The sequence below is a fragment of the Phaethon lepturus genome, unplaced genomic scaffold (assembly GCF_000687285.1).
Source record: "Phaethon lepturus isolate BGI_N335 unplaced genomic scaffold, ASM68728v1 scaffold22110, whole genome shotgun sequence".
NCBI classification, from domain to species: domain Eukaryota; kingdom Metazoa; phylum Chordata; class Aves; order Phaethontiformes; family Phaethontidae; genus Phaethon; species Phaethon lepturus.
Genome location: NW_010510090.1, coordinates 1,968 through 22,784, shown reverse-complemented (window position 1 = coordinate 22,784; position 20,817 = coordinate 1,968). Strand labels below are relative to the sequence as shown.

The window sequence follows — 20,817 nt, the reverse complement described above, 5'->3', positions numbered from 1 at the left end:
TATTCACCGGACCCCCATGGAAGTTGGGGTAACAATCAACATACCCCTGCTGGGGCTTTTTTGGTGAAAGGCTTTTACCCAACATCTATTAGTTGCTTTTGCAGCAATATACCATGGTACCTACTTAAAGAAAGCAATAAGCAAGTTGACCATGATGATGTACTGCACGAAGAGATAGACAGCTTGGAGGAACGGTGTGAGGAAGGAGCCAGGAGGACAGTCTTCATTGGTTTCGCAGACTGAAAGTGAAGGACATATAGAGCACAGTTAGCACGGAAATCGGAGCAGAGCATTGCAATGGCATGTGCTCCTCATTTGCCCCAGCAAGGAACAGAATATTCTTTGTTACTTTCATGGAGTTACATTACAAACTTTCCAACTAAAAAGTCTACTTCCATGTAAAGGAGATCTGAGACCTCTTCATGATACTACTGCCCCATAGTTTCCATTGCAATTCAGAAGCTGTAGACACCATTTCATACTTACCAGTTCTTACGCCAGTCACCCCAACTTTCTGTTAAGGGGAAAAATGATGCAGCCAAAAGGTATTTGGGAGATGGCACACACTCAAGTAAACTGAAATCCAAATCTTTGATCCTTAAAGCAAAGCTTTCACTGACTCCACTGTGCAAAGGATACAGTGCAAAGGCTGCTTTATTAGTACTGGAGTGTTATTCCTTTAGAGCTTCAATAAGATCACATTAACTCATGCGCAAAAGGATACATGGTTAGTAATACTTGTGAGATGAAGAAAAAAATCATGAAAATATTAATAGCAATCCCTTAATTTCTAAATTGTCAAAATAAATATTTTTCAGTCTTTATAATTTTTATTCAAATTTTAGCCCTTTGAGGAAATTTTAAAACACATTTATAAGGCAGCAGACCTAAACTCAGGACATATTCTGCAGCATAAAGAGTCATTAGAGAAATCATAGCTTTATTTGAGAAGTGTCAAATTTCTAAAGGTTCAGCATTAGGAAGTGATTAAATGGATTAATCTGTGAAACTTAACAGTGTGCTTTCATTAAAACAATTTTGACTTACATAACCAAAACACATAGCCATCATGTGACTGTTTCAGCAATAGTAACAGATGCAACATCTTAAATTATTTTAATGAACCAGGTCTATGCTGAACTATGTCTCATATATATTTATCTATTTGCATATCTGCTTTTCTGTTTTAGGCACTGTTTTACTTATACCCATCACTTATCAGCATGAGAATGCCTTCCATTTGTAATGCTGAAATACTCCTGGAGTGCCTGGTTCTTCTCTCTTACTGGGACCAGGTCAACGCCATAAATCAAGATATAACATTTTTCCTATTTGCATTGATTGGTTCTATTTGTCTTATGTTCAACCGGTTTATCTGTTTAAGAATGACACCTGGTAACTCTTATTATGGTGAAAAATAATTTTTCCTTCTTATTTTTCCTTTTTTGTTTTCTCTTTATTGTTTCTTCCTTTAAGGCAACTTTGTAGTGTTTCCTACAAGAGATCAGCATCTTTGGATTCGCCTAATTGGAAATTTATTTCACTGCCAGATCCCCTGACTATGAACTAGCTTAGTATTAGTTCCTATGTGCTTTTCTCTGAGCTTTGCAATATGCTGAATTTGAAAAGCTAAATTTGAAGGTTTTAAAGCTTCATCTTTATTTTTAATGAAGAAACTAATATTCTCACCTTTATTCATGCAGTACTACTCATTAAGACATATATTTACTGGAATCAAAACTGTTTGAGAAAGAATAGACTCAATATGTAGTCAAAACTCTAGTAGCCCAAAGTGGACATATTCTTCTTACATATTAAATATAAGCTGTTGAGCTGTATTGTGAAAATGACCTACCATCTATTTCTCCAGCATAGACTTCACCAAACATCATCCAGTACGGTTGAAATACAATATCTCGTGCCAGAGTCCAAGAAGGAGGCTCCTCCGGTGAAAGGATTGCCTTTCGTGACACTCCAAAACTCAGCAAGACTATGGCCATCATGACTACAATATAGAACATGTTTGCTGTCTGAAAGACATGTTTGCATGAAAGAATTAGCTGTGTTAATTATATGTAAAGGAGACATACATTTTAGGGAAAAATATCAATCACTCTTTCAATTCCTGCTTTTACAAATCAGAACATAAAAACAGGGCTAATAATCTAATAAGCTGGAGGAAATAAAAGTATTTTATTTATAGAGGTTGAAGTAATCCTGGACCAAAAAGGCTACAAAGTCCTTCTTGCCTCTCAAGTCCCTCTTAAGACCTTAAGCAAGATTTGAAAAATGCAAGGAGCTTATGATGGTGCTTTTCATCAGTGGTATTTCTTCTAAACTGAGAGCAAGGAATAGCAGTGAAAATGATTTCACCTTCTAACACTGAATCGGAATTACTATGCAAGACAGAATATAAAAGTATTAATAAGATAGTTCCCAATAACCGAGGGAAATTACAGTGGGAATCTGCAGATGTCCCTCAAGACTCTTGCAGCAGTTCAGCAGCAGTTCTTATACCAAAAGAGAAAAAAATTAACTTTGATCTCAGAGAAATTTTGCCTGCTAAAATGGATATAATTATTTGAATCAAAATGTAAAATAATAATGAGACAGTTTCCAAGAGCTAGGGGAATTATCTACAGTAGTGAGCCTGTCTGCAAGAGACAGTGATTTTTCTTTCACTTATTATCAAGCTGGATCAGAAACTTGACTCAAATGCAACCCTTCTCTAAGGAACAAAGCAAAAATGGCTTTTGTGAATAAATTCAAATAATGAATAAATTAGGAAAAACTGAAATCTGACTATGGTCAAGTCACAAGCAGAAAAAGATACGGTATTTTCAGGTGATACATTCACTACAAATTATTAGGTGACCTCTCCTTTGACCATCATTCTTTTCTGTCACTTCTGACCTTTATATGTTCCTCAATCGATGACTTAACTACAAAAATATTGCTCCAAAGCATACTACTTACCATTTTCCCAATCATTGTCAGGTATGGGCCAGCATGCTGATTCACAGCAAAAAGATCAAGGAGCCGAGCATACCAGAATATTATATCCAAACAGTAAAGTAGCCTCCCTGCAGTTTGAACAGGGGGGTTGGACCAGCGCAAGCCAAAACCAATCATAAACAGGATGATAGCTATAGAATCAGTAAAATTCCAGTATTCATAAATCCACACCTTCACTTTTTGGCGGAATTTTCCAGGTTCTGAGATAAATACCTGAGTAGAATGCAGAAAAAAAACCCCCAATGAAACTCCATTAAAATCACAGACAAATTCTTTAACCTTTTCTGTCTGAACTGTTTCATGATATTTGGGAATGTAACCTTTTTTTCCTTCTTTTTTTTGCAGGCCTGTGTACTGCATATTGCCATTCACCGCTAATTGCCATTTGTACTTAATCTATAGCGTCGTGTTGCTCAAGTATGACACGCCAAATAGGATAGCACTTCCTACGGAAAAACGGATTCTGACCTGAACCCATTTACTAAAGAGCACGTTCCTCAGCAGAAAAGAGCAGCCAGTATAGAACTGTTATGCACACATATCAATATAAATTAGCAATCATTTTCTAGAGGAATGGTCACAACCTGCAACGGCCCTCCCAAAAGCCCCTAAGTCATGGAAAGTACCAACCTAACCTTGCTGAGGGGGAAATAACTAATGTCTTTTATTTCAGACTGAAAATATAAAGAAAGATCCTTGTATTCCACCAAGGACATGCTAAAAAAAGGAGTGCTGGCAACTAGCAAGGTAAAGAATGAAATGTTCATTCCTTGAACTGTGAGGTGCCCCAAAGGGATTTTAAGCTTCACTGAGCAAATGTGTGAAGTGGAATCTTTGGGAGGCCATAAATAAAACCTTTGCACATTGCAGCACTGAAGCCAATTATGTAGTGCTATGTAAGATCACACTGATAAGTAGCAAGCAAAGGACAGATGTTGAAACGTTACGCCCCTGATCCTGCAAGATTTTACGCATATGAACACATTAACGTAAACAAGTGATCCTACTCAATTCAGCTGGTCAAACTCACAAACTAGTTGCAGGATCAGGGCCTAAGGCTTTAACAATTAGTTGATACAATCTAGACAAATAGAGGTTTGCAGTTACATATAACAAGGCCCTCAGCAGTTAATTAGCCACACGTCTAAGACACAGTGTCCTACAAAGTCTTTGCCAAGCAGACCATAACTAGTATGTGGACAAAGAAAATCAAGTGGAAGACATGAATTTCAAAGTCTCCAATGAATGTTAATGCTAGAAAGAAGAGCTGATGTTTCCACTGTCGGCCATCAACACAATGCAACAGCACAGCAGTGATTTCCAAAGTGCTTGCTATTTCACATTCAATTTTTTGTCAGTTAGACAATCCTTGTGTAGATTTTTTCAGTTTTGTCTCATGCAGCCACAGAACTTTTATGTTTATCCAAGCTTCAATATATTCCCAGCACTTCTGCTGCCCCTTGAAATCGTTCACCTCTCTCATACTGATGTTGCAGTCTTCTGAGTGATCTGTTGTAACAGCATCCTTCACTCAGAACTGTGACTCCTTTTTTGCAGTTTTATTCCTCTAAAAGCATTTCAAATGTCATATAAAAGACAATTCACACTACTATTGTTTACTATATGCCAATTCTACAGTGAAGATACGTCCAGTCAGATACAATAATTTGAGAAATGCATAGCTGCATTCAGCCCCAGCCTCAGGTTTGGAGTACAAGTTGTGTTCAGAAGCTCAGATCTAACAAAATGCAAAAAATTGTAATTAATTTTGATTGGAATATCATTTTTCTGTGCTCAATGAACCAGCATTAAAAGTTGATGGTGTGTTTTTCTCCAGTTTCATTTATAGAGAGTCAGTTAGACTTGATGGAGAGACATAGATTATTGTACACGTAACAGCTATTAATTGATAACAATGTCCACACTCAAAGTAAATATCTAAGACAAAGTCCATATTTGTATAAGAAATCTAATGATCCACTCAAAAAAATTAAGAAACAGGTGCCTACATCAAACTCAGTTCAGCACAATCACTCTCAAATAACCTGCACGTTACCACTGGCTTTACACAGAAAAACAGAGATCTAACGACCAACTAAAGATGCATTTTCAAAACCCAAGTACTGGTCTTCAAATAAAAGACTTCTCAGAAATAAATGCCCTATATAATTCTTCCCTCTGCTAAATTCTCTACAAAAAGAAAGCAGGATTTGGCATTCTTCAGTTTATGTTATTCTTTGGTTTGTAATATATCCTCTATAAATGAGAAGTGTGAATGGAAAAGCTTACCTCCCTGACTTTTTCAATAGCAGTGCTGAAAATATAAATGATAACAAGCCATTCTTGAACGCTTGGTCTTGGTTCCATCTTCACCAACACAGTGTAAGTGAAGAGCATAAGAAATGCCATGTACGCCATCTACAAAATACAGAGTATATAATCCATATACACAAAAATCTCAAAGAAAGTTCTGCAAACATATTAACAGGTGATTAGCCTGACTACATGTATTCAAACTATGGGGCACTGTCAGATTTTTGAGCCCAAATTCTTTTCTCCAGTTCTCCAAAGTATTTTTTGTGGGAATATCCTTACACATAATTTGGAAATTGCTGCTTTAGTGCTCAAGAAACAGGAGCCGAAGATGAACTATTGCAGCACATGTTCACCTAGTCCCCAAGCCCATATATGAGACAGACTATTTTATCTGCACACCGTTACTTGAATATAAAAGCAGTGCTATGCTTTTATCCTAACTTTCTGCGGGAGCAGATAACCATTCTCAAAGCTACGTGAATCACTGCTGGTTAATCAGTGCCTTCCAAAATGCAGGAAGAACAATATCACGTGGAAAGCACATATTTTAAAGGTACCAGAACACACTATAAATGTATCTGAGACAATAGATTAAGAGTCTATAAAGCAGTTAACCACACCCAGTTAAAGGGCTAACAGTTTATGTACTTGGTGGTCTGACCCAACAGACAGCCTGATCTTAAACATTCTAAGCTCTGCTGACGCAAGTTGAGCTACTAAAAATTATTTCATAAATCCACATGTCTCTATAGCAAATGATCTCCTATCGATTAATATTCACTCCTTCACAAACAGTTCCTAAAGAAAGGGACACAAATCCCTCTGACATATTTAAGGTATTTAAGGTCAGCTTCAAATCTATCTCTACATGTACAATTAACTACTGTAAAAAGCTGTGCTTGGGTTTTTCTTTAGTTCCTTATAATTTTTTTCTTTTATTTAATGCAGCTGCATGATTTTAGCAGAAAAACTTTTCACTTAATCATGAAAGAAATATTCAGGTATCTTCCCATCCACACCCACCACTAACTGGCTGCAAACCCATGCTAGGCAAAGTAAAAGCAGCATTAAGTGGTATTTGAAGGATCAAAGGAGGGTTTTGGCAATCTGAGTTCTAGTGTGATGACCAACCGTATGAAACCAGAACTTGACAATTGGTGCGTTGTAGAATTCATAGATTTTCCTAGTGCCAGGCAGGTTTCCTTGTCCACTGTCTAGCTGGCTTTCATCAGGCTTCTGAGCAACCTTCTCCACATCATAATCCTTCTTTAAAAGGAAACAGCATTTTAAAAGTAAGAAACCATGGTCTATGATTGCAAAGATTCTGTCATGTTAAAGGGAAGACAGGCACAGATGTTCACGCTTTGTTCTGAATATACAAACCATTACTGTAGCTTAATTTTGTCTGGTTACAACCATCTTGTTTGAAATAATTAAAATGCACACTCTTCCACTATAAATACTCATTTAGAGTTTGCTCTTATGACTATAAGCAGTGGACTGGGTGTCAGCAGCCCTGACTCCACTCCTGTTTCTGCCACATATTTCTTTCAGTCTCTAAGCAAAATTACTTAATCACTCTATGCCTCACTTTCCCCATCTGTGAAACACAGATAATCAACAACTCCCAATACAACATTAACTGTGTTGTCTAGAACTCCACTGACAACTGTGGCACATTCTGAAATAAGGGAATGAGCATTACATTTCCACTCCTGTATACAGTTGCACAGAAAATGTCAAGACAGTGAAATTCTAAATGCAGAATCTAATTGCTATTTTTGATGTACTGTATTTCTGATTAGAAAATGAGGATGAAATAAGTACTCTCTTACAAGGATCTGCCTACAGAAAATACAGGTAACTTCTTTATTATCTTCAGTAAAATAAAACAAAACAAAACAAAAACAAATGAAAACCACACCAGATGAAAACACAACAACAAAAAAAAATAACACACACAAAAAAAGCAAACACACTTGACTTTATATCTGGAGACTGACACTTGTCCAAGTACCCCTCTGAAAGTCCAAATATCTGATCGCTGCTGAAGCCTAAAAAGCACTGCAGACACACAGCAGTGGGCAACTGGCAAAACCAGAAGGTGCTGAAAGGAGTTTTCAGAGGTAAAGGAAAAAGGCCTTGGGGGAACTGTAAATAGGTAAATAGCTGGGCAAGGCTGAGGGAACCAAACTAACTTCCTTGGTTTTGTTTCAATGCTGGCCAATTGTCTTGGCTAATATCAACGCTAAAACTTACTGCTACTAGATGTCTGCAGTATAGCACTTTTTATGTGACATATTTATCCCTACTATACAACATTTCCTTGAGTTATCAAGGGAAAACTGATTTTTTTCATCACATTAGACTCTGAAATGAGAGAATTTGATACACAGAATCAGACATGTGTTAACATCAGGTCCTCCAAGGTGAAGAACAAAACTTGTGCCATGAAAAGAGTGCAATTTCCAGCTGCAGCAGGTCATGGGAATTTATGACTGTGTTTGAAAGGTGCCCTGTATGGCACACTGTTGAAATTTTCTGTACATTTTTCTACAGTACCTCATACCAGAGTATTTAAGAAAAAGCAGTAGCTTGGCCTTTTGTTTTAAACAACACTGTATATCAGACAAAATCAGAAGTTAAGCTTATTGGTAGCGCAGGACAGAAGCAGCCCTGTCTGAGGCAGGTCAGAAAAGTGCTCACGCACATTGCGGTGTTGCCTTCTACCAGGCTGCAGGAGTGGTCCTGCTGCAAGTTAAGTACAGTTGGCCTGTCCTCTGTACCATAGTTGTTACCTAGACCCATAAAAAGCATTTTTGAACTGGCTATGTTAGACAGGCACTGCAGGAGACAATGGATTCAAGGGTTTTTCTGCATCAGAGAGAGAAAACACACACGTGGCATTGACAGAACCACCATGCTGCAAAAGCCCTCTCGACAATCCACTCTCTTTTATTTTATGCAAATTAAAAGTTAAGTGAGAAGGTCCCAAGCAATCTACAATGCTTATCTGCTGTAAGATAAGCAGAGCAAAGCAAAAAAGATTGCCTGACAGCTCTCGCTTGACAATTCTATTGTCATTGGTTAGCACCTCAATTTACCCTTTTGGATGGAAATTCTCCTTGTCTGCTTCAGAAACTTTCTGTTCAAGTAATGCTTTGTGGAGAAAGAGAAAAAGAAAGGACAGGCAATTCTGCTTAGCAGACACCTGGAGGAATTCAAATTTTAAAAGACAAAGACTTCACCTATGCTGGAGACTCTCCACAGACAGGCCTAAGGACTTTTTGCAACCACAGGTCCCCGCAGAGTGTTTCGGGACTCAGTTCAGGTGACTAAACCAAGAGCACAGTGCTTCTCTTGTGCTTTAAATGGCATCTCTGCTAGGCTCAAGTGATGCAGAAGTAGAGATACCCTGTTTTTCAACAAGGAGGGCAGGAGTTAGACCTTTGGAAAGTCTTTGATGTAACTCAGGAAACAAAATCTCAAGGAGAGACTAAGACCAAAGGATGGCCATGGAAAGGAGGAGAGGCTGCAGCCGAGATGTGGGCAGAGGCTGCTGTCCAGGCAGAGCAGGAGTAAGGAGTGAGTTGGAGAGGATGGGACCTGGACTGCCTCAGTTCTGCTGTTTCCCTGCTTTGGACAGCTCAACTGGGCAACCTGAATTGAGTTTTATGGATGTGATTTTGTGTATGATATGAAATCATTCTTACATTATTTGGTACACAAGATTATATAGGTATTTATCTGCAGCTTGAACAGACTTTTTGCCCTAAAGTACCTGCATAACTGAGAGATAATTATAATCTCATTATACTTCTGTGAGGTTGGGAAGAATTTTCTCATTATGATCAGTACAGAAGTGACACCCAGGACAGATGAAGTGACTTGTCCAATATCACTTCAGTCTGTACCCAAACCAGGGATCAAACCCATACTTCTTGAGAACAGGGCCCCGACACTTCCAGCTGATCACCTTCTCCTCACTCCTCAGGATTATACTGTGGTAAACAGACAGACACTGACAGATAAATGACTAATCATCGCTGACTAACCAGAGACAAGGCATCTTTAGAGCTTGTCGGGCTCTGATCCCCATGATACCACGTGAACTGGTGGAAGTCTTGAGACTGAGGCACATGAGACATTTCTGCCTTGCTTTTAAACTCCAGCATCAAGATGGTGGGGGGCAGGAGAATACTCATAATGACCTAAAAGAGAGACACAAGATTCAGGAAATTAACTCAGCAATCATAGTATAGACCTGAGGCCATAGTCAGCCATGCATGGTGCCAGCACAAACCCAGTGCAATTCCACTGGCCTATGAGGGAGCCACTGGTGCAGAGAACCTCTGTATCATAGTCCTACAGCCTCCGAAGAAATGAGTTGCTCTTGACTGTTTTGTGGCTTTGAAGAGTGTCATGGTATCTGGGGATACTTCAGATATTGCTCCCTATGTCTGGAGGACATTCCTCCCATCAGCAGCTCCTGCTGGAAAACCAGCAAAGTGGGGCAGTCAGAGCAGGTGGGGAGGGACTGAGGGGTGCTGAGAGAATGGGAACAGCAAAAAAAACCCTCACAAAATTGCACTCTCTAATGTCATCCCACAGCTGCTTTTGCAAAGAAGTAAAACAGAAGCAAGTACTGTCTTCCCTCCCTGCCTTTCCCTTCTCCTATTCCAATCCAGGCTTAAGCATGTCGGTCTGAAGGTGCATTAGACACATTCATAACCACAAAGACATGTGTAAAGCATCTAAATGCTCAGAGAAAGCTAGAGTGGTATCACCTTAAACCAGGAGTTCTTCCGCATCTTCAGGCGTCCCATCCACATATCGGTCAGCAGCATCTGTGTGCAAGTATGGGATACGAAAGGCCGCAGCCCCACAGACACTGCTAGTTTTAAGCAAGTTGAGTTGCTCCAGTTTTTCAGTTCATAGGTCAGCAACTTCATGGCCATCTGCTCATTTTGTTTAAATGCTTTCTCCAGCACTTCTAAGGCAAGCTGCCCAAATTCCCTACAGCCGAAAGGAATTAACAGTTAATATAACAGGGATTCGTCAAACTCAGAATCACTGCTGCAAAGATGTTGGTTTGAAACCTCCATTAACTAAAGTTCAGCTAGCAGCCTCAGTAAGTATGCCTTCTCCCATTTTTCCCATTGCTTTTCTCAATATATCTATCTATATATATATAAAAAAATATATCAATATATTATCTAGTGAAAAATAATTTGGGGAGTAAATCTAACTATTTAGTCCTAATCACACGGTTAGGATCATACTGTTTTCTATTTATTTAGTTGGTTCTTAATCTCACTCAGTGATCAAAAGGAACCCTCCGAAGTTCTGTGTATTTCCTTCAACAACAGACTCATCACCACTGTGGCAAGCATTGCGGGCAATTGCAAAAGCCTCTTCTTTTACGCTAGCTCTTAAACAGGGAATATACCTCAAGGAAGACACACCTTCCTTTAAATTAAGCTTTGGAGCTGCATTGCAAAACAAGACAGCACCAGAAACAACTAGCATGAAACTACAAACTTGAAGAAAAATCTTGGTCTACTTAATTTTTTATTCACACAGTTATTTCACCATACATTTTTCTTTAAGTCTTAGAGTAGGATTTAAACACTGATTTTAGTTTGCTCATTACCACGTTATGGATTTGAAAAGCTCAACACATATGTGCCATATGCCTTTTTAACAAGTTGAACTGGAAAGGAAACTGTAAGAGAAATTTCAATCTTCCACTTGACCATTTCAGACAGTGAGCCTCGCATTACTCACCTATATTTTAATTTTCAAATATGCAACTAGATAACATGCTAATAGCTTTACTTTAACCCTTGATCAGACTGCACAGCAATAGATAGCTCCATTATATAATATGAATAGTGGGCAGATGAAAGTATTTCTTTTACACCCTATAGCCCATGGCACCAGAATCCCAGTATCACAGTATCATTAAGGTTGGAAAAGACCTTTAAGATCATCAAGTCCAACCAGCAACCCAACACCACCAAGCCCACTAAACCATGTCCTCAAGTGCCACATGCACATGTTTTTTTAACACTTCCAGTGATGGTCACTCCAGCACCTCCCTGGGCAGCCTGTTCCAATGGTTGACCACTCTCTCAGTAAAGACATTTTTCCTAATATTGAGTCTAAACCTCCCCTGGCGCAACTTGAGGCCATTTCCTCTTGTCCTATCACTAGTTACTTGGGAGAAGAGACCAACACCCACCTCCCCACAACCCCCTTTCAGGCAGTTGTAGAGAGCGATAAGGTCTCCCCTCAGCCTCCTCTTCTCCAGACTAAACAACCCCAGTTCCCTCAGCCGCTCCTCATAAGACTTGTTCTCCAGACCCCTCACCAGCTTCATTGCCCTTCTCTGGACATGCTCCAGCAACTCATTTTCCTTTTTGTAGTGAGGGGCCCAAAACTGAACACAGGATTCGAGGTGCGGCCTCACCAGTGCTGAGTACCGGGGCACAATCACTTCCCTACTCTTGCTGGCCACACTATTTCTGATACAGGCCAGGATACTGTTGGCCTTCTTGGCCACCTGGACACACTGTTGGTTCATGTTCAGCCGGCTGTCAATCAGCACACCACTAACCTTACAAACTCTTAGTGGATTAGGAAATTATCTAACCATTCTAAGCACTGCAGAACTTTATTAACTGAAGTGAAGGGAGAATTCATACTTTGAGTACTTCTTGAGTTCTTCTGAAGTGTCATCCACCATGTTGCTCTGTTTAGCTTCATGTGCCATCGCCCTGTAGAGTTTACAAGCCACAACGGCTTTGACCATGGCTTCCTCTCCATGCTGCCAGAAGAACATTGCCATCTTCTGCCTTTTCATTAATACTGCCCAAACCAGGAGGTCATTATAGGGGTAGATAAAGCCAGATGACTCACAGTTGTCTGCAAAGTTTACATCCTCTTTTGATTTCTTCTTACCCTTATGGAAAGCAGTGGATCTTTCCTAAAAATTCGTTTTTCAAAAAAATAAAATCTCAATCAACATTTGAAGTTCACATTCATGTAAATAAAACTGCACACAAATCTGCATTGCAAGTAGCAAACAATTTCTTCATTATATACATTTAAGTCATAAACCACAGCTAGGATCACACTCAGATTAGCAATGCTAAGAAGCTGGTAACATTAGTGGAGGAAAAACACTCCTTGCTCTGTACCCATGCCATTTATAGCCTCTACTTCCATAGCGTTGGGCAGTCTCCAAACCTCGTGATACCATGATCCTACTTTCACTTGTGTCTTTTACTTACACCATGACAGGAGAAAAAACAATCAGTAGACTGAAACATACACCATGGGCTTGTGATACTTAAAGATTATTTTTACTGTCTGCCATGCTTGTAATGTAAACTTGCTATACGTTCATGTCTGGATATTTCTCCAATAAAGGCAAAGAAAAAGTCCTACTGGTACAAGTGAGGCTGTCTCAGTGCTATAACGGGTTCATTTTCATGCAGAATAATCCCAATAATGCCATTTAAATTCATTCCACTTTATGTTTTGTCTGTCAGATATACATATGTGGCAATCTTTGCCCTTTTATCATTCTTTCTTTGAAAGAAAATACTGTCATAATTTTCCAGATATCTGAAATGTATCCCTTCTTAGCAGTCTCACTGTAGCTACTTTAATAAGCAATCATGAGAAAACATCGTGAAAGTCAAAGAGTTCCTACTGTTGCTTCCAAATAAGAAGAGTTTTCAGCCATGCTTGATATTCAGAAATTTGATGATACTACATTTTAGTGAACAAAAGGCCTTAGCAACAAATGGATGGAAGTTAAAAAGTATCACAGGAGGAGACTGAGCTTGATTTCAACATTAAAGTCGCAAGACCTGTACTTCATGAACAGTAAAATGTTTCTTCCACTGGAATTTAAGTAGAATTATGGTAACAAACAGCCTGACCAACATATGTCTAAAATCTCTCAGTAAAATCATTAGTAGCCTAATACATCCTAAGCAAAGTCTGGAATAAGCAATTGTATTACCTTGTATTTGTAAGGCTGTGCTGTTCTGAAGAACTGAGAATGCAAAGTACTTTCAGCAGATCCCATTCTGCTACTTGTCTGCGTACTCTGATGAAGGGAATGAGATAGGCTCTGAGAAAAGCTGGAGAGCACTCTCTAGATCCAAAGGCATACCATAAAACACAAGGAGAGAAATGCAAATTAGAGATTAAGTTTGCCTGTACTTATCTCTGATTGCAATGGTGCCTGTAGAAACTGATGTTATTCAAAGACTAGCGAGTCAGCAATCACTATAACCACCACTGGAGCTTACACCATCAAAGAAAAAATAGCCTGTGTCACATCTAGTTTAAAAAATATATTATTTTTCTGAATTTCTAAATTCAAAATACTGATTTCCCCAATAGCATCCACCAATTACAACAAGAACAGGGCTTGCACCACATTGGAATCACTCAGCCTGGAAGCTCTTCTCTTATAAAAGCCTACCCTTATAAAAACTGCCATAAGCTCTTTAAAAGACAGAAGTTCTCTGAACTTTTTGCTGACCATTTCCTCCAAACGATGGCATGTCTAGCATCCCTGGGCATTTTGTTCAGTATTGAATAAGAGGGAAGAATACTACCAGCTGAATCACTAATGCTCTTCCCTGCAGTTCCTAGTTAGATGATCATGTGGTTTTACCCATCCCTGTTAAGGTCATATTTAATGAGGATACAGTGAAGAGTGTCACAACTGCTCAATTATATTTTTTTAAGCATTGTATTAAGCCAGTGACACTCAGGAAGCTCTGTCTTTGTGTTTCTGTTCACTCCAAGTAACAGTTTTCATTATTTCTTCTCATTTTCCCTGATGACCCTGAGGTTCTATTAGTAATTAAAGCAGTACATGGGAATGAGAGTTCGGAAGTACTTTAATCAAAGTCAAGTTCTACTCTGAAAACTGAGGAGAATTCCTATGCAGTAAAGCAGCTCCTTCTGTGATGCTGGGAATGATATTCGGCTCATTTATTAAGAAGTTTAGGCTGTTTTCAAGTTACTGGTTTTGGAAAGTCAACAGGGAAAATGAAAGTTCTAATAGGTCTGCACACTGTCGTCCTGAGGCAGTTTGTTGTAGAGGTGATGCTACCGATACACAGAGATGGCACAACGCTGCGCTGTACAGTGAAACGCCTTAAGCGTCTAGAAGGTGCCGAATGGCACGCATACCCAAGCACAACCCTCTGCCTGCACAAAGCCACTGCACCACGGCTGCAGAGTGGCACAACGCAGCATGCGACTACCCCTGTGATGTGCCATGGAAAAAGCTCTGCCAGGCAAACACAGCTCATTGGCCTGGGCAAGAAGATGTACCACTAGCACTGAGCTGCTTCTAAAAGGCAAGACATTTGCTCAACACTTGGGTCAGGGATCTCTATGTTGCTCTTCACTATGCCATGCTGACATGCTCTAAGCCTAGTTCAATGCCTGCTGAGTTCAGTATTTCTGTAATGTGGTTCAAGTTGCGAGAGCAGAAACATGCAGCTGCTTCACAAAAGGGAAAATGGTGCCTGGTACAGCCTTGTAGATCTGTGTTGACGGATGACAGACAAACAACACAACCCAGCTAGCGGGCACAAAGGTAAATTTACTGAACTAATAGTTAATTTAATGATTACCAGTGGTCTTTGGGGCAGGGAATAGTTTGGGGATGGATTTGTCTCTTTTATTTGCAAACTCTTCACAGCTGACAAAGAAATTTATAAAACAGACTCACACGGCATACATTTAACTGATGCTCTTCAGATGAACCACAATGACAACCTGAGCTATTTCCAGGTGTTATATTTTGGCTTTTCTTGGTGACCAGTGGTAGCCATTTCACAAGTTACCTTGTGTTTTCTGTAGAGATCATTGTAGAGAATTCGGAAATGCTTCCTTGTGTAGCTGCTCCGATAAGCTCCACCAAGAAGGTATTCTATCACCAGCCCAATATCAATCAGTGATATCTTGTAATCCAAGGAGAAGGTATTCTGAAACACGAAATGTCACAAGCATTTCATTATGCTATTATATGCAACATTCAACCATGTCAGAGCCCTACTACTATGCGGGGAGCCTGTAAGAAGGTGCAACTGAGAGCTCCTACATCTGTCAGGAACGTGTACACATTCATTAGGCATATGAAACTCCCCCAGGAGGGAGAACACAAGGCCGTATTTTCAGCCTGAAAAGTGTGACACCTACAGTCCACTGCACCCACATCACATAGAGACGTATATTGCAACGATCACAAGACCAGCTGCATTCAACAGTGAGGGTGATGGTTCTTCAGGTTAATCACCACAACCAGAGAGACTGCTAAAAATCTTCTCCTTCTCCTAACAAGAGAAAACTAGCATGGTATGATTTACTCAATAAACTAGTTCATTAATTAAAAATGAAGAATTGCATGAAGCATGTGTTTAATGTCGCAGAGCAATTACTGGAGACTGGCAATCTCTTGTAGAGGCTGAAGACTGTGAAGACAATTAGGACAGCAGCTGGACGTCCATTAGCTGTACTCTAGTATATCACTAGTCTCTTTTTAGTCTCTCACCACTTCTGTTTAAAGCATCACTGCTTTCCAGTTTACCTCCACTGTCCTTCCAAAATGCAAGGTTTGTGACAAATTCTCTGAAACAGACTATCTTCTACACAGATTTTAAAGATTATTCGTAAAATCTTAAATCACAACTCTTGGAAGTGAAAAACACGCCTATACATAGATGGGATCAGAGTCACAGAATCACAAAATCATTAAGGTTGGAAAAGACCTTTAAGATCACCAAGTCCAACCAGCAACCCAACATCACCAAGCCCGCTAAACCATATCCTGAAGTGCCACGTCTACGCATTTTTTGAACACTCCCGGTGATGGTGACTCCACCACCTCCCTGGGCAGCCTGTTCCAATGGTTGACCACTCTCTCAGTAAAGACATTTTTCCTAATATCTAGTCTAAACCTCCCCTGGCGCAAACTGAGGCCATTGCCTCTCATCCCATTGCTAGTTACTTGGGAGAAGAGACCAACACCCATGTTGCCATAACCCGCTTTCAGGTAGTTGTAGAGCGCGATAAGGTCTCCCCTCAGCCTCCTCTTCTCCAGACTGAACAACTCCAGTTCCCTCAGCCGCTCCTCATAACACTTGTGCTCCAGACCCCTCACCAGCTTCGTTGCCCTTCTCTGGACACGCTCCAGCAACTCAGTTTCCTTCTTGTAGTGAGGGGCTCAAAACTGAACACAGGATTCGAGGTGCAGCCTCACCAGTGCCGAGTACAGGGGCACAATCACTTCCCTGCTCCGGCTGGCCACACTGTTTCTGACACAGTCATTATGTATTCCTACCGGTGTATCCCTTTCAGGCTGTAAAAAGTTATTTTCTTCATTACATCGAGTTTTTTTTAAATAGACTTTAGTGGCAAGACTCAATACAGCCAGCTAAGGCCACCCAGCCCTGGGTAACAGAAGGTACCAACATGCTGAGCACTCTGGGGCAACAGCACATCTCACAGGGTAGACTTTGCCAGCTCTGTCGTTGAGGGTTAGGCAAGTATTTCTGACTATCTATACTTGTAGATACTCCTCTGCACTAAAAGCATATTTTATGCTATCAGGGCAGACTGCAATGTATCACCATTCAAATCTACCAGCAGCAAAGCTGGTCACACTAATGGAGAAAATATTCTGAAATCCACGGTCACATCTCTCTGGTGACTGTCCTAGCTACTGTGTTACCATATTTAATAGGACTGCAACTGCACAACCCATTCATGGAGCACTTAGGCATACGTACAGAAGCTCAGGCTTTTCAGCATTTAGACTTGTTTGCAGGTCTCAAGTAAGTTTAGTTTCCCCAACAGTGTAGAGAGTTTTGAAATTTTCTACCTAAATTCCACTATTTCATTTCAAGTGCCAAAAGCTTCCCTCTAGATCACATCCTGAGTTTTCACAGTGTCCTGAGATGTAACCAGGTCATGGGTTTTAGAAAAGTGGTCATATCAAGGAGCAAATCACTTCAGTATCAGTGAGAAAGGCAGACTTCTCAGCCTGGAAAAGTTCAGTGTATTTTCAACAGTGAGATCTTCCAGCTCTATCACAGAAATTAGGCCTCAAATATGTACATCGGTATGGGAAAACACAGAAAATAGCTTGCTATGGAGACCAGAATGCCCAGCACCCATCTACAGAACCATCAGTGGGACTGACATGAAAGTCACCCACAGTAAGAAAATCTTACCAGAAATCCCACTACTTGAGACCACAGAACTCTGCAAACTGTCAGACTTACCATTTTATTTTATCCTAGCACTCATACCCTGGAAACAATTAGCCAATTAATCTACTTTTGGATCTAGGCATCTCCTGCAGTGGAGACTAGATGCAGGAAGAACAGCTCGTCCCTTTCTGGCTAAGCAGTGCTATGAGGTAGAATAGATAGCAGAAGCACGAAATACATTAACTGTGTAGCTAAATAACGAGGGTGCCACTAGCCTACAAACCGAGCCAGTGCTCCGTGCAGTAGTCATCCACTGCCACCTTCTGTTCTCCTAGGCAATGCAGCCCACCAAAATAATACTCTATCTTGTCGCAGTATCTTTTTGTTACTGCTCAACAAGGAAAGCCTTTTTTAGCTTTGGGGAAAAAAAGCAAACCTTAAAGCAATGAGCATAATTACTGCACTAATTCACCAAGCCTTTTGCATAATCACTTCATAATGTCACTTTAGTAACTTGAGAAAGAGAGTCTGATCTACACGAACTGCTTGCCTTTGAAATTAAGGTACAGGACCCTCAGGAGCATTCAGGAGTAGTATGCTAGTTAATTGCTTAGGGGTATCAGTGGGATGAAGATAAAACCATTTAGTAGGTATAGCACCATAGCAATGAACTCATCCATTCTATTCCTAAAATTCCCCTGTATTACCTAGTAGCAGTGTGCCAGTGGACACTGAAGTTCTAAGCTACCACTTTTGTTCCCCAGCCTTTCCTGGGGAGCAAAATATGTCTATTACCTGTTTCACATCTCGAACTAGGTGATGCAAAAGTAGATTTGATGGTCCTTGTTTCTGTGGTGTGAAAAGACAAGACAGTAAACATAGATGTCACTCTACATTAGAAAATCAATACAGTAAAAGAAAGCAGCTAAAAGATCTTCAGGATAAGCTACTGTGATTCAAACTCTTCCCACAAACCTCCTCAAAACCATTTTACCACCAATCTGCAACACCTCTACTATCTTAAGTGTTGACATATTCAAGAAAGAAGTTATTATCACTTTGGTTAAACAACATATCATTTTCAGCAAGATACGTACAACATACCAGATTAAAATCAGAACATATTTCTCGGGAGCTTCAGGCGAGTACTCACTCATGTCAATGAACGGAAAATAATAAGCTGGGACACCAATCCAAAAACCCAACATTATAATAAATAATGATCAAAACCTGTTAATCTTCAATTTTTTTCAAAAACTCTTTATAAAAACATGGACTAGTTATCCAATCTCTTAAGCAAAACAGTGTTCTTTCTAGGCATTCTTATGTAAAGTTGTACACTGGGATTTCAAATACTCACTGTATTGTAGAGTTCTTCCAAACGAGGTATGGTGAGAAAACGGTGCATGTTCACTCCGTGCTCTATTAACAGCTTCACAAAATCCACACGGTCCATCACTAAAGCATCCAGCATTGCCTGTTCCAATGCACCAACCTCCAGAGGGACAGAGATGAAGTAAAAGCTTAGAAAATTATTATCTTCTTTTGGAAATAAATAAAACGTTCCTGAACAACTAGGGATCTCTTGATTGCAATGATCTGCCTTTAAGTGTTTTTAAACTGCACACTACAAAAGAAAAATATGCTGGAGGAAGCATCTGTATTAAAAACCCAACAGAGAAGAGAAGTAAAACTGAGTCTCCATAAACTCAACATCTGTAGAGACTTCTACAAATCTAACTTTACAACCAGACTCTGATGATACATTCCCTACTCTTTAATTCCTTTCAGAAGCTGATGTATGGTAATGCAGGGGGCAGAGGGAAGCCTTTTTTTTTTTTTGACATATGACAAAAGCCATTTCAAGGCACTGTATTTCAAGATCTCACTATAGAACTTGAGGTTCTTTAAAGCAGACATCTTTTCAAATATGAGAGAGAATCTGCACTAGGATAAACTCTCTCAAAGACACCATGAAGCAGAGCTCTACCTACAATAGCATCCAAATGGTGAAAGCACTCTACTCATGGCACTTGCACAGAGCTCAGCAGGATTTCTACATGCTAAATAGCACAGGAGTTGGACATATGAGGTTAATATAAATCCATATAAAGAATTTCTACCAAACACATAGGCACAGAAAATGCAGTAGTGTGAGGAGAATGAAGATGCTGGCACACAAATGGGGCAGGTGCTAGTGCTAACACTAAGTTAGTCCCTTCCATGTACTTACGTTTGGCAGAAGTGATATTAAAAGATAACCAATAAAAGTTACAGAATGTCACAGGTGAAAAGAAAACTTGTGCACTGTTGCTGAATTATTGCTGTTTCTTCCAGAAACATCTCAAAGTCACCATTCTTGTATTCAGTTTCCTTGAGCATTCATTCCTTGTGCTGGCCTAAAGAGGTTTAGACAGCTGTCTGGTAACTACTAGTAAGACATCCTTTGCTGTAAAGTCCATTTGAGACTGAACTGACATTTAAGCAGAAATGCAGTTACAGCTGGTTACAGTCTTATCTTCTGAACTTTTAGGATCTGAATTCTAAAAAGAAATGGCCACAATCTGTGCGTAATTGTGCATGTTTCCTTAGAACACTTAAATAGACAGAAAAATATCAAGACTGCATGGACAATCACCTAAAAATTGCTGCTTAAATATCTAATTCAAAATTTGAACACACAACAATAACCATGCACAAACTGTAGTCCCTGCCAACAGCTGGAGGGGTACTTCTCTGTAATTAGGAAAGAACTAAGTAAAAAGCAAACTTTAAAACTGTGCTTAAGCATTTTCTTTTTTTTTTCTTCTTTACAATGCATGAAGAAAATACTGTTATTTAAGATTCTTGTCCTGCTTAGTCGAAAGAAAAACTTCCAGCAATATACGACATTCTAATTTTTGCTTGGAGAAGCACCAAGAGATGTAAGGCTTGTTTATTACAAGCATCTTACTTGAAGGGGAGAACACACTCATTGTTTGACAATGACTTTTCATTCAAAATGGTGCTGAACAATTGCACTGAAATAGGCATGAACAGGAACATAGATCTTTTTCAACATATCAGAAGCAGAGGAGCAGGAATATGGAGACTGCTTAGTGAGTCTGTAAGGCCAGAGGATGATCAAGGTATAAAAGAAAGAGGCAAGGAGATAAGGTTGTTGCAGGAATGGTAAATTAATTCATTGCCTCACTGCTCACTACAGACATGTTAGGAAAGGTCCTACATCAAAGCT

General features: G+C 39.7%; 1 protein-coding gene across 1 annotated transcript in view; it reads right to left on the bottom strand.

The window, feature by feature from the left end:
• Positions 1-19,077, bottom strand: part of TRPM6 (transient receptor potential cation channel, subfamily M, member 6) — a gene marked incomplete at both ends in the record, with an annotated part of 34,380 nt that extends 15,303 nt beyond the window's left edge. The window contains 12 exons of the mRNA XM_010295936.1: positions 125-239; positions 1,856-2,030; positions 2,977-3,228; positions 5,305-5,433; positions 6,463-6,597; positions 9,387-9,542; positions 10,119-10,347; positions 12,039-12,319; positions 13,367-13,477; positions 15,216-15,356; positions 18,378-18,431; positions 18,943-19,077. Of these exons, the coding sequence (XP_010294238.1) occupies positions 125-239; positions 1,856-2,030; positions 2,977-3,228; positions 5,305-5,433; positions 6,463-6,597; positions 9,387-9,542; positions 10,119-10,347; positions 12,039-12,319; positions 13,367-13,477; positions 15,216-15,356; positions 18,378-18,431; positions 18,943-19,077 (1,913 nt within the window). The remainder of the gene's footprint in view (positions 1-124; positions 240-1,855; positions 2,031-2,976; positions 3,229-5,304; positions 5,434-6,462; positions 6,598-9,386; positions 9,543-10,118; positions 10,348-12,038; positions 12,320-13,366; positions 13,478-15,215; positions 15,357-18,377; positions 18,432-18,942) is intronic.
• Between the last annotated feature and the right edge of the window lie 1,740 nt (positions 19,078-20,817).